The 14,026-nt window shown below is 42.8% G+C and overlaps 1 protein-coding gene across 1 annotated transcript in view; it reads left to right on the top strand.

Annotated features, from left to right (window-relative positions):
• Positions 1-4,449: 4,449 nt before the first annotated feature.
• The window catches only part of tyw1 (tRNA-yW synthesizing protein 1 homolog), a gene marked incomplete at its 3' end in the record, with an annotated part of 44,132 nt that continues 34,555 nt past the window's right edge, over positions 4,450-14,026 (top strand). Inside the window, 2 exon segments of the mRNA XM_079224587.1 lie at positions 4,450-4,486; positions 10,060-10,192. Coding sequence (XP_079080713.1) covers positions 10,090-10,192 — 103 coding nt within the window. The 5' untranslated portion in view covers positions 4,450-4,486; positions 10,060-10,089.

The following is a 14,026-nucleotide window of genomic DNA, read 5'->3' on the forward strand; positions in this document are numbered from 1 at the left end:
CGTCATTGTGTAAAACGGATGCACACAATTAATGCAGCAGAGCATGTGCAGTGTCGTCTGGTTCCCGTTCTGACTAACAGGAATATTTAAATTTCACTGGTGCAACAAATATACAACATTTATACGATTTTGAGGTGCACTTTTTACTTTTTTGCTGTCCCTATTTCTAATGTTAAAACGTGATTTCTACTGATGGAAACCGAAGGTTTAAATTTAGTTTTGGGGAAGAAGAAACCCTATATTTCCAAATGTCTAATGGAATGCTCTTCCGTCATTGTTTCTTCTTTGGATTGTCTCCGTTCAGTGCACCAACAGGTCAGTTTGCGTGTTTCTCTTGGCGACCTACACTGACGGACAGCCCACAGAGAATGCAGAGTGGTTCTGCAAGTGGTTGGAGGAGGCGTCCACCGACTTCAGATACGGCAAGACCTACCTCAAAGGCCTCCGATACGCGGTGTTCGGTCTCGGCAACTCTGTCTACGCCGGCCACTATAATACGGTAAGAAATGCTCTTCATAGTACGCATTATCAGAATGATATGCTTTCACTATCATTTACTCTACGTATATCCACAGCACCGAGGTTTACGGTATATTCCAGGTTTAAACTTGACCTAACGTGCAGTTCACCCAGTCAAAACCTTTTTGTCGAACCAGGTGGGTACCAACGTGGACAAGTGGCTCTGGATGCTGAGCGCCGTGCGAATCATGACCAGAGGAGAGGGAGACTGTGACGTGGTGAAGAGTCGTCACGGCAGTATTCAGGCCGACTTCCTGGCCTGGAAGGTCAAGTTCCTGATCCGCCTCCAGGCGCTGGTCAAGGGTGAAAAGAAGAGCTGCGGCGGGAACTGTAAGACTGCAGACTCCTGTAAGAACCACAGGAAAGACGGACAGGAAGAGGAAGAGGAGATGGCAGCTTCGCAGAACAACAGCTCTGAGGTAACGGAAAAAAACTTGATTTTACTATAGAGGGGCAAAGCCTTTCGGTGTGCCCCATGGGACCTGATTACGGAAGAAATATGCATATGAGTTAAAGGCGACGTCACCCATCGGCTTGTAGATTTGCGGTTTTAAAGCTACATGTTTGGCGGTTTTGATTACGCCCGCAGCCGCCTTTTTTGCAACCAGGGAACGGAAGTGACCTTATCTGGACGGCAGAAGTGACGTAGAGACAGATCATGCTGTATTGAAGAAGACAAGAAATTGAGACCATAAACTCATATTTACATTGTTTACTGAGGGAATAAATCATTTTCTCATAGACTTCTATGCAATCAGACTTCTTTTTGAAACCAGAGGAGTTGTCCTTTGCTGGTCAGTAGAGAGACTGCAGGTTTTAGACACTTCAACATTAGATTCACTCTTCTGAACCGGAGGTTGCCGCCTGGGAGCAAGCCCCCCTGTACCCCTCTTTGGCCAGTGGTTCTCAACTGGTCTGGCTGTGGGACCCACCATCACCCCTGAATGACAAGCTGTGACCCAAATCGAGGAAAATTATCAACTTCTCAAATTGATTTAATGAAAAGATGGTGCAGTTTGAACCTGAGATAGTACAGGATAGCACGGTATGCACGAAAAAAATAGGTAGAAATAATCCCTTTTTTATAGTCTACTATTAAACAAAAAGTCCATCTTCAGGATACAACGTATTACAACATGCATAACAATTCAGTAACTTCAGCTTTTTTTTAAACTTGCACAAACAGGAAATACAAAAAAGACTAAAATAATGTAACTTTAGCTGAGAAGTACTCACTGAATCTATGACGACCAATGCTGCACTATGGGGAAACATTCTGTGTCTTGAGGAGCAGCTTTTATATACACACTCAAAATAAATTAAACAAGTGCAACTAAAAAAAGATTCAAGTACACAAAATTAACTTATCTTGTTATTACCTTATCGGTATTTAAATATTGAAAAACAGTAGACATGAAGGGTCGTGACCTACCAGTTGAGAATCACTGTCCTAGAAGGTCCAAGGTCCGCCTATCATCATAGTCTTACAAAATCCTGGGGAAACACTGATATCAGTTGTGTGTCTTGTCACACACTGTCTGTTTACATTGTTCAGGAGAGACACAGTGACATGCTTGGCTTGCTCTCACAGTGACAGTTTGTGTTTCCATGTCGTTTCCTCTAACAGTCCCCCGTTTGTGTACGTCACGTGGACAGGAACTCTGTAAAACTTGCCTTGTCCATGTTCATTTTGGACAATGAAGCCGTCCAAAATTGCTCTCCTGGCTTCCTCCTGAGCTGTTATAATTCACAAAATGACAGTAAGAAAGACAGTTTACAGTTCAGCACATGGAGTGTGTGTGGGGGACACGTCCTGTGTTACCTGAAGAGCTTGACAGACAGTTGCAACCTCACTTCTGTTAGTTAGGGATGGGTATCATTTGGGTTTTTTCCGATACCGGTGCTAAACCGATACTTTTAAAACGATACCGGTGCCTGAACCAATACTTTTTTATTGCCAAGGCAATTTTTTTTCTTCAAATTGAACAATATATTAACCTTTTAAAGTATACTATACATATAAATACATACATACAAACAAAACACTTCAAACTATAAACAACATATATTTAAAAAAAGAACAGACTCAAGCATCAGGTGGCCTGATGGGACCGTGTGCAACAGAACTCAGAAACTGTTGGATCCTAAAACTGCTGCTTTACTGGACTACACGTCATCATTAATATCAACTGGGAGAGATTTGTTCCAGCAAGCCGAGGACGGACGTTCAAAAGCTCGTGCTCGTGTCTGCAGCGATCTCTGTGTGCGCGCACTGTGTGTGTGTGTGTGTGTGTGAGCGCTGGAAGCCCCGCCCCCTTGAGCCCCGCTCTGCATGCAGGCGGACAACAGAGAGTGGAGGAGTGCGCTCTGATCCGCGCTATTTTAATAGTATCCATACATTAAAATCCTATCGTTTTTAATGTGTGGGTACCGCGTTACCTTTTTAGTATCTATATACCGTGCAACATTACAGAGTTGTGTAAAAAAAAAAAAGAAAGTATTTAAATCGGCTCAGGCACCGGAAGAGAGCACCGAAATCTGCGTTGCTTTTCGGTCCGATAGGTGCCGGACGTGTTGGAACCGGTTCTCGGTACCCAACCCTAGCTAGAGTCCACTCGACCCAGAACACAAATAAGTGAAGACTATTGGTGAGTACAAGTAAAGGCCTCATGCTGCACTCCTGCAATGTTTTTTTTTTTTTTTCAGCGTTGATTTTGATGGTGTTATAAATGTTCTGCACATGAAATGTGTCATCGCTGTCGAGGCCATCATGTCAAAATACGAAAATAGCACTCACTTCGAACCCCACCTCCTCCTGTCCACATGTCGAAGTTGTCCTGCGGGCGAGACACTTCTTCCCCGATGGTAGCGGCACCTCGCAGGGTAGCCTGCTGTCAACAGCTTTTCATATGCACACACACACACACACACACACACACACACACACACACACACACACACACACACACACACACACACACACACACACACACACACACACACACAGACAGACAGACAGACAGACAGACAGACAGACAGACAGACAGACAGACAGACAGACAGACAGACAGACAGACAGACAGACAGATGACCGGTTGTCATGGCACTGATTGCACTCGCCGCAAAGGTGACATTGAATCAGAAACCGAGAGTAGCTGAAAGCTGTGGCGATCATGATCAGGATGTATCTACCCACTGTACCGCTCATGCATTTCCTCATGCTGCCACACGTGTGGGCGGGAGCTTTGCATCGTGATGAAGACATCCTTAGTAAACGTGCATATGCAGGGTTCCCTAAAATACCTGCACATGTTTATGTACATGTTCCAGATCATATAAACATTCAAATGGTACTTGGTACCATTTTTAGAGCGCCGCAAGAATGAGTCCTTTTTTTTTTTTCTCTTCCGGTTGCCTCATCTCAAAGTCAGTGGGGCTTTTTGTTTAGATGCCTGAAATAAGGTCTGTGCTTCACACACGCTTGTTGCATGTACTATCACTCATGTGAGAGCAGTGTAGTTTGTTTATAGCTTAACGTTCGCTTTTTTACTTCTGCCGATTACATTTGTGCTTAAAAAAATTGTAACGGTGGTGAAATTTTGAAGATTTTCTTGCTGAGCAAAACATAAAAGTATCAAACTTATTTTCTGCAATACGGCAATGAAAAATCATTGGTGATGACGTGTGATGCTAAATTGAATGCTAAACTGGATGCAAAAACCTCCGTCATCCCTTCAGCAGGCTATAAGCTAGAGGTCGGCCAACCATGTTCTTGACCTGTTTTAGTTTTGTTAAAAACGTTTTCACCACATTTCAGGCTTTTGTCTCCCCTTTCTTGTTTCAGGAGGATCTGCTGGAGTCCAGCAGTGACGAGGAGGAGTCTGGCCTGCAAGATGAGAAAAAGTCTGGTTCAGTGGTTGACATGGAGGATCTGGGCAACCTCGTGAGCAGAGCCAAGAGAGCAAAGGTCAGACTCTGTCCACAGCAACAGTGATGTATAACCTGCATAAGTAGCGACTGTGGCTCAGTGGTTAGCATGCCCGTCTTTCAATCAGAGGATTGGTGGTTTGAGCCCTGGCTCCGCTATTCCATGTCGATGTGTCGTTGAGCAAGACACTTGCCCCCAAATTGCTTCCTGTTGCTTTGTCTACGGTGTATACATTTTTTTTTTTTAAGTCGCTTTGGATAAAAGCGTCAGCTAAATGTAATGCAATAAGTCTACAGCGATTCATCTACAGGTGTTAGCTGACGCTGAGGCAACACCACAGAGGGGAATAAGACAATGAAAGTGAGCATTCAGAAGTGAATACGGTTTGATTTATAGTATTTAGCTGCCCGCTTCACAATAACAGTTAGGTCGTTGAATAATTTTAAGTTGGCGCTCCTGTCATCACCCAGCAAGTTTATTTTCAGCGTTTCCTGCAGTCTACGATCAAGCGCCAACGAGGCATTGAGCCTTCACCATCTCGGCTCAAAGGAGTCACTGAGGGAGTAGTGGCAGATGGGTTGATAGACTCCAGACCCCCGTCAGGCGAGAAGCGGAGGCTTGCGTAAGAGCCAGGACGCCCACTCCACAGACTTGTGAGGGCCGAGTGACTCAAGAGAAAGCAGCGTAAGAAAATAAAACGAGAAGGAAGGAAGAGGCTTCGTCGAAACTCTTTGCACGCCGATAAACCACAGAGATAAGCCCCGCCCCCTCTCTGGCGCGTCCAGCTCGAATGATGCGACTATGCAGACTGTAACACAAGCAGTTCAGTTTGTCAGGTGCAACATTTATGAAAGTGTTGGTCAGTTTGTCTGCTTGACAATCACATTTTGCTGCAATAAAAATGATTAAAGTGTGATGAAACTTAATCTTCTTGGATACAATATGTTGACAAAGTTTTCCTTTGGGGACAATTTGCGGTGAAAAAAATCGCAATACTCAATATATCGCAGAATCGTGATAGTATCGAATCGGGACCCAAGTATCGTGATAAAATCGAATCGTGGGACCTCTGGTGATTCCCACCCCTAGTAGTTTATTACAATGTCCTTCCTGCTCTTTACAGAATTGTTTGTATAAAAAAAAAAGCAAAAACATGACTGTGGGAAAAGAGACATCTTTTAATGGCTCGAGGCGCTCTGTATGCGTCAGTTTAGTCTGCCGCAGTGGAGGGAGCCGGATCTTCTTATTTTTTAAACTTTCACAAGGTGTTTGTTTCATTTATTTTTTATTTTTTTTACGAGGAAGCCGTGTGTTTCCTCCCAGTCATTTCTTTCCCCTGAGGATGCTCTCATTTATTCTTGTAATGGCCAAATGCGAAACCCGGGTATCGACGTCACCTGACGCACATGCGCTCTAACGGGCCACCGCGTTTTACATATGCTCATTCGCTGAGATGACTTGTATCGTCACACTCTTGTCAGGATGAACATTTTGCTGTTTCTCTCTCCGTGGAAACAAATTAGTGTTGTTTTTTTTAATTTATTTTTTATGCGTAATTTGGTCACACAGACCAGGCAGCGTGAGCTGTAATTAGTTTGTAGATTAAACGTTTGCCAAGAGACAAGTATTTAGCCGAGCTGCAAATTAAGTGCTAATTTACAGTGTGGAACCACATCTGTTTTTCAGTTAATGAGCTGAACATGTTGCAAATTTTTTTTTTTTTTTTTTTTTTTACAAGAAGAAGCTGCAGGCGGGAGTAAGGCTGTACGGTATGGGCAAAAATTCATATTACGGTATTTTGTAAGATTCTGGCGGTTTCACGGTATATCACGGTATATATTGTTTTAAACAAGTAAACACATTGATCCCATTAACAGCACCAGTCAACTAGACAGCAGTACTGTCAGCGAGCCGTCCATAGCTGCAACAACAGCAGGCAGCAACATTGACTTTTTACAGTTTAATACTGGGAGCGCAGTGGAGCTACTTACCTGTCAGTGTAACTGGGCTCAGTCAAGGTTCACACTTGTTATAAAATTACAGCGCCGAATTGCATGGTGGGTAGAGTTCGCGCACAAAAAAAAACAGGAAGAGACAGACCGGAAGACACGCCACACAAACAGCTGTTCGCCGCCCAACTTCCCAGCATTCAATTTGGCCGTGTAATTTTGAACCATGAGTGAACCAAGTTACACTGACAGCTAAGTAGCTCCACTGCGCTCCCGGTATTAAACTGTAAAAAATAAATGTTGCCGTTTGCTGTTCTTGCAGATATGCACGGCTTGTTGACGGCGCTGGTCGCTGACGGCACCGCTGTCTAGTTGACCGCCATAGCGCAACAACAGTTGTTACGTGTAATCACCGGTATGATGGTATATGAAAAATTCATACCGTATGGAAATCTGAAACCAGTATACAGTTTGAACCGGTATACCGCACAGCCCTAGGCGGGAGCTCACTTTCTTGTGTTGGACCACAAGGTGATGGCAGAGACTCTCAGCTCACGTCTCACCTTTACGCCACACTGCCGTTTTCCCTCCCTAAGCAAATATTTGCATGCGCTCTGTGTGAACATCAGCTGATTTTGTCACTTGAGTCCGTGTTCAAGGGCTTTCAGTCAGGGTAGGTGAGTGTTTTTAAGTGTGTTGCCTAGGGTTATGTCTGGTGGGAGGAAATATCAATCCACTCGAGCGTCGCAATGTTATGTTTCAGTGATGCAGTGTTGAAAGACTTGCTCAGGTTGCACAGAAAAAAGGGCGACGATGTCGGATGCTTCGTGGCGATACCTCGAAAACCTGGAGTGATTTTCTTTCTTCAAATTTGGCTCAAATGTCCACTTGGACTTTTCTTGAAACACATTAATTGATATGCTCATTATGACGATTCTGCACAAAGGTCTTATAGGATTAAATGATGAAGGAAAGACATTTTGGACAGACATCGATAAACTGCAAGTCGATGGATTTGGCGGAGCAAACAACCACAAGATGGTCATTCTCATGCATATGTCGGTGTGCTCCTCTATAAAGACCCAAAGACTGGGTCGGGGCCCCGCATGTGGGTTGCAAGAGATTTCCTTATGGTCTTTTTTTCTTTTTTACTTAACATTTATATCTGCAGTTTGTCTTTGAGCCACATGAGGGAACCATAATGCTTGTATTGTTCTGATAAGTGTAGCCGATTTGATAACATTTAATCGAATATGAAGGCGTGCATTCTATGTGTTTTACTGATAAGAGGAAAAGAATGAGATAGCCAGTAAACTCCGCCTAACTGTATTGATGTGGTCTTATTTAATCTCAAATATTTAACATGTCTATGTTTTCAATAAGACGTGCAAAACTCTTTTTTTATATCGCCTTTATTTCTAAATGGCTGCTTTACCCATTTGAAGATCATTTAAGGTGATGCGGAAATGGCAGTAAAATGTATTAAATCAGTAAAAAAAAGTTTTTTGGGTGGGTTTTCAGAAAAAAATATTCCTGACTGGGTACACACATTTCTTGCATTAAAAAAAAAAAAGAGGATGATTGGGTTACTGCTAAACTTGATCATGATGATAATCAATTTGTTTAATATTTCAGTTTTTCTTCAAGTGTTTCCAATGCTGTGATTCACCGTTCACATTGCCCAACCAGTCGATATTAATCTTTGGCTAAAGTTCTACTTGTGTCCTACCAAGTGCTGACCAGCTTCATTTCCATTGTTTCTCTTCACAATTTTGCACAAACGTTCGTTGCGTCGGCATCTAAACTTTGTCCCAGGAGGTGTCCGTTTCTGTCAGAGTGGTCCATTTCATGCTGTTTGGGCGGTTGCCAGATAGGAGTTAGTGTGGCTGAACGGATCATTAACCCGAGCAGCCACACAGATTTCCTGGTCTGGGTTTTTGATGTTTTCAGCTCCGTGTCTAGAGGGAGGAAGCCGAGAGGAACTCCTCTGACTGAAAGGGCCGTTGTGTTGCCTCATTGAGTGTAAAATGATTGAAGTCTTCTAGCCCGTCTTTTGAATGCCAAATATGTGATGATTATTGTGGATTTGTCAGTCAGGTTATTACTGGTAACATATCGACAATACGGGGCCAGATGAATAGATACAATATTTTAGCAATACCACCCTTCAGACTTGTTTTAAGGCGCATAAAACACTGCAGACTGATTTTATTCAGTTGGTTACAATCTGCAACCTCACCGCTAGATGCCACTCGATCTTATTCTCCCAAACAGACCTGCACATCGCTCCCCCACCATCTGTGGTAAGTCTGAACAACTCGGCGTCGTCCCAACAAATTGCCGGTACGTGGACATTTTTGATTTTTAGGGCTGTCCTCGACCCCAAAAAATTGGGTTGACTAACACTCATGTAATTTTGCCGACTAATTGATTAGTTGAAATAATCGACGGCTCTACAACATTTTGTTTCTCCACAAAGAATCACACAAAGGCACCATTTTAAGTTCTGTTTACCAGACGTGTGCATTAGTTTCTTGGAAATTAGTCATTCAGCCTTCAGCTTCAAGCTGTGAACATTAAATGTTGTTGCCTGCCAGTATGACGGTATATGAAAAATTCCTACCGTACGGAAAACTGAAACTGGTATACCTGTTGAACCGGTATACTGCACAGCCCTACGCTGCAGTCTGCCCTTGTCATTGGCAGTGGCTGCAACGTACCAGACACTGATGGAGGAGCAGAGGATGGACTCAATGATGGCAGTGTAGAAGTCCACCATCATGGTCTTTGGCAGGTTAAACTTCTTCAGCTGCCTCAGGAAGTAATATTTACATATAAATGCTGTACACTGCAATAGTGAAACCCTGACCTGAATAATGTTTTTGGGCTGCAGCAGCTTGGAGTATAAAGTCCAACAATTGTCTTTTTGTTATGCTGTGTAGACCTTGTGTTGCATTTCCCTGGTCCCCTGAAGGGCCTTAAACCCAGATAACCCGGCACTTTCCCGACACGGTGATGTCCCTTTTATTGAAAAAGGATCTTGTCATGCAGTGGTTATGTGGCACACAAAGTCATACGAGGACTGCAGAATCTCAACCCTTGATCTTCAGTCAAATCCAGCATCAAACAAAGGAGCTGCTTTTAACTTTTAAAGTGGTGAGCATCAAATCATGTGGCAAGCAAGACGCCACATATTCTAACTGGCTTTTTAAAGACTGCTGTTGTCTACTGTTGCAGTTTAAAAATATCTTTGTACTGTGCATTTTCCTGTGGAAAACTCTTTATTCCACTGACCCACATTTCAGGACTCCCACCTTGCATCCTGCAGCAGTTTAATCAGTGTCAACATATTAGGACTTTCAAGTGGCGTGCGGGATTAATCGGCAGGCGGCGGGACAATGTCTTAACACGTGATGACAGTCTATTTGAGTCGTTTGATTTCTCCCAAATGCACTAAAACTTGGCAGATTAGAGCAATATAATGCCTCATTTTCATATGTAAACACTATTTTTCTGAAAACACCATTCTTTTGTTTGCTGAAACACTTTTTAAAAATGATTTGCAATTGTTTTACATTGTTTTGTATTATTTACATCAGTTTATTACTTTTATAGTTATAGTCACGTAAACAATACATGACTTTGAATTTTATGTCTCCACAGAGCCAAGAGGAGGCTCGAGCAGACGGCCAGATGGTGAAGCTATCCAAGGTGAACGGAGTGAGGAAGACTGACGATGAGGGGGAAAGAAGAGAGATGATCACCCCGGCCCTGAGAAAAGCACTGACAAAACAAGGTGAGGCAAATAGAGATTTGGATTCTTTTTTTTCTTTTTTTTTGTGGGGGGGGGGGATTTGTAGGTATACAAGAATGAAGTGTTTTTTTTATGTTTTGGGGGATTTTATGACTGACTAAAGTGTAAACTTTTTGTCCATTTCCAAAAGAACATCTGCTGGTGTGACTGGATAATATATTCATATTATCTAGCTGCACTGCTTTGCAGTAAAAAATAATAATTACATTACAGACCAGCTGCTTGTCAGCATAGCCTTAACCTTTCGGTTTCCACAAGGGCAGCAAAGTTGTAATTCACTTTAAAACATGAGTTATGAGTCACGTCATTTTTTCAAACTTCAGCATTCAATCTTACCGCCGTACACAAATATCCAGGAGAGGAGTCAATTTAGTTTAAAAAAAAAAAAGTTAGATAGAAATCTTGTTTATAAATGCTGTTTTTAAACTTTTGACTGAGCGGTATGACATGCAGCAAAGGCTACGAAGTAACAGCCTTTGTTGAGAGTATAATCAAACCCACAAATGTGATGCTCCAGATACTCAACTAGCTCAAAGGAAGGCCAGTTTTATAGCTTCTCTAACCAGCATAACTGTTTTCAAGGGTTTTCTAATCATCCATTAGTCTGAAATCAAACCCGGGACATTGCAACTCTATGGCATGCGCTGCAAACACTCTGCTACCAGGTCGCTCCACTGGTCTCAATGCTAATTAGTCTGGCACAAAGGAGTCCCGCGTTGGAACAGCTGCTTAGATTATGTGTAAATTCATCATCTGATCAAATTTCATCCCGGTGTTATTAATGGCCAATGTTCTAACTCATGTTGATTATTTATATTTCTCCCGATATCACTAACTTATCTCGGGACTCGTGTATTTAGATGTCGAGCAGCCTCCAGGTCAATCAGCTGCTGAAGCTGCAGTCCTTGTTCCAGCCTGTAATAGTGTTGCCTGTGTGAAACGTTGGATGTATTGAAGTCGAGTCTGAAGTGGTGAGTCTGGCTCAGCTTTTATGATATTGCACCTTTTTAAGGTTTCAGTAAGTGAAGCCACATGCAGTGTCCGTGTAGGCGGTCGCCTCCCTTACAGCCTCAGCGTCTTGGTTGGCGACTCATTAGTTCTGTCTAAAACGTTTCACCATCTCTTCTCTATTTAGTCCATTCACCAGCGTAACAAAGGCCAGCCATTTTCAGCCAGTTAACCCCCCACTGTTGGCTTACACAACTCTCTATAAATAGGACTCTGAGCAGGACTTCACTTCATGGCGCTTATGCTGGCAACAGTCAGAATTGGTTTGTTTCATGTGCAATGAAAGAATGAAGGATGAATGTTTTGGCATTGTTCTCATGATATTGGGTCTTGGAAGGCTGCATTTCCTGTATAGCCCTTTTTTTTCCTGGAGTGACATGGATGCAGAATCCATCGAGACTCTTGTGTAATGTCCGAGAACATTTGAACAGAATGCTGCACATTTATCAAAATAGTTTGCTTGGAATCAGCAAACTGTCTATGAAATCTGTTTGTTTGTGATGATAAAGAGACGTCCGTTTGAAATAGCCATGGTAACGGGTTAGAGCACATGTATCTCGTCAATTATAATCAATAGTGAACGCTAATGACGTAATGATAATACGGTAGCATGACAATGCAGAAGTACACCCTCTCAAAGAGCAGTGAACTGTTAAATCTTATGAATATTCAGACATTGGGTGGTAAAGAAATGTAGCGGTATTTACATTTTAAAATTATTCTTTTTTTATTGTAATTTTAAATCCCTTATTAGGCCCACAAGGGGAAATGTATTCTCTGCATTTGAACCCATCCTTAGTAATTAAGGAGCAGTGGGCTGCCTCGTGAAGTGCCCGGGGAGCAAGTGTCTTGCTCAAGGACGCTTCGACATGCAAACCAATGTGGGGAGACCAGAGATCGAACCGGCTACCTTGTACCACTAAAACCACACAACCAGAACAATAAATAGAATGGACTCCCGGGCTCGGTTAACACAAATGTGCTTCAATGGGAGGGAAAACCCTGCTGCTCATTCTGACATGATGATAAATGTCAAGGTCAGCAGAAACAATTGAGGTCATGTCCATACATCGTATGATAAGTCGATAACATCATTATCGTGACAGGCCTACTGTCACATATAAAAGTGTGATTGAAACATTAAAAGAATATTATGTCTTCTTTTTAATCACTTTTTATTTGTGAAACTAGTTCCTGTGAGATACTGAAAAAAGACCTTTCCAAACAAATTAGGCTGATTTTAAAAAAGAAAAGAAAAAAAGAAGAGAAAAACATTCCCTTCTCTTTGAAACGCATTCCATCGCTGCTCGTTTTATTTCCCTCAGGCAGCTCAGAGTGGAGAACAGAGTATCAAAGTATAAATTGTTTGAGGAATGGCCAATAATGTCTTTTATTTCAAGTTATTTAAGTCCACAGTTGGCCCACTAGAGAGTCGATCTGTATTGCGTTTTTGTTCGGTTCAGATGGAAAGCTTGTGGGTAAGGACTTGTTTCCCTTCAGCAGCTGTCTGTAGCAGCGCGCTGCCTTGAAACGGCAAACTGAAGTCCTCCTTGAAGAGTTGGTCGAGAAGCAGGCGGTCACTCATACCATCACTGGAAGCTGTCTCAGGGACCACCTGCAGGGAATTTCTTCAAATCTGTCATAAAAGGCCACCTGGAGCTCAAAAGGTTAACTGATTTAGAATTTGTTGGTTAAAAAGTCAGAAAACACCTCTTTTCAGTTTTCAAATTTTCATCCAGAGTGACTGTTAGATGTGAGGATGTTTTTTTCCTCCACACATCCATGCACTTATATACCTGTGCATGTCCGGCTTTATTGTTGTTGTTGTTGTTGTTCTGATGCCTCCTGGTGATTTCGGACAATATCAACCTCCCCTCTACCCCCTTGTTGTTTCAATTATTGATGCCTGGCACAATTCTTCAGCTGATGCCATTTCTCAGAGACAACATTGACAGGGGAGATGGAAAGACATTCATCTCCAACCACCTCCCCCTCACCTTGGCCTCTCCCCTGACTCATTGAAGGACACCGGAGGCATTGGAAATCGATTTCCCCAAACAAACACGAGAGAGGGAAACGTTGCTTATCAATAATGCTTAAACAAACCGCCAGCGGGGCGACGTCCACAATCTTGTTGGCCTGAGTATTTTTGTAATGCGTCTTGCAGTTGCTGGGAGCAAGGTTAGTGCAGGACGTGGGCTCGTAAGGGTCTTTTTGTTTTTTTTGGGTGGAAAAACAATTTGGTGCCAACTTGTTTTTTCTCCACTCCAGACAACAAAGGAATATAATTGTGTTTGTCAGCTAGTTCTGCTTCTCAAAAGAACGTCTTCGATCAAAAGGCAAACCGTTTAATTCAGCTGGTACATCAAAACCTGAGTATTTTCCCCATTCAGCCTTTATGAATAACAATTGTATTTGACTCATCCAGCATCAAACTGACACAAATATCCTGCTGTGTTTTTGATTGGATATTTCAGCTACAAGGATTTAACAGCATAAAGGCTTCACAATAAAGAGCTGCCACCTGAGTTCCGCATTATTTCTGCTCCGTGCCCGCTCGGCTTAACCGGAAAGTCTCTTTGTTGGGCCCTTCTAGATTCCCCATGAAGCCGCCCCGATACCATGTTCCAGATCTAAGTGATACAGATGAAGCTATTCTCTTTGACAGACATCACAGACGTGTGAAAGAAACGGAGAAGCCAGCAAAGACTCACCCAAGCGTGGCCTTTTGTAGCCAGTGGCATTAGGGCTGCGGCGGTACAAGAGGATAAGGAGGCAGACCTATGAAGTACTGTATCCTCCCTTTGT

Source organism: Taurulus bubalis (genome assembly GCF_910589615.1).
Source record: "Taurulus bubalis genome assembly, chromosome: 10".
NCBI lineage: Eukaryota > Metazoa > Chordata > Actinopteri > Perciformes > Cottidae > Taurulus > Taurulus bubalis.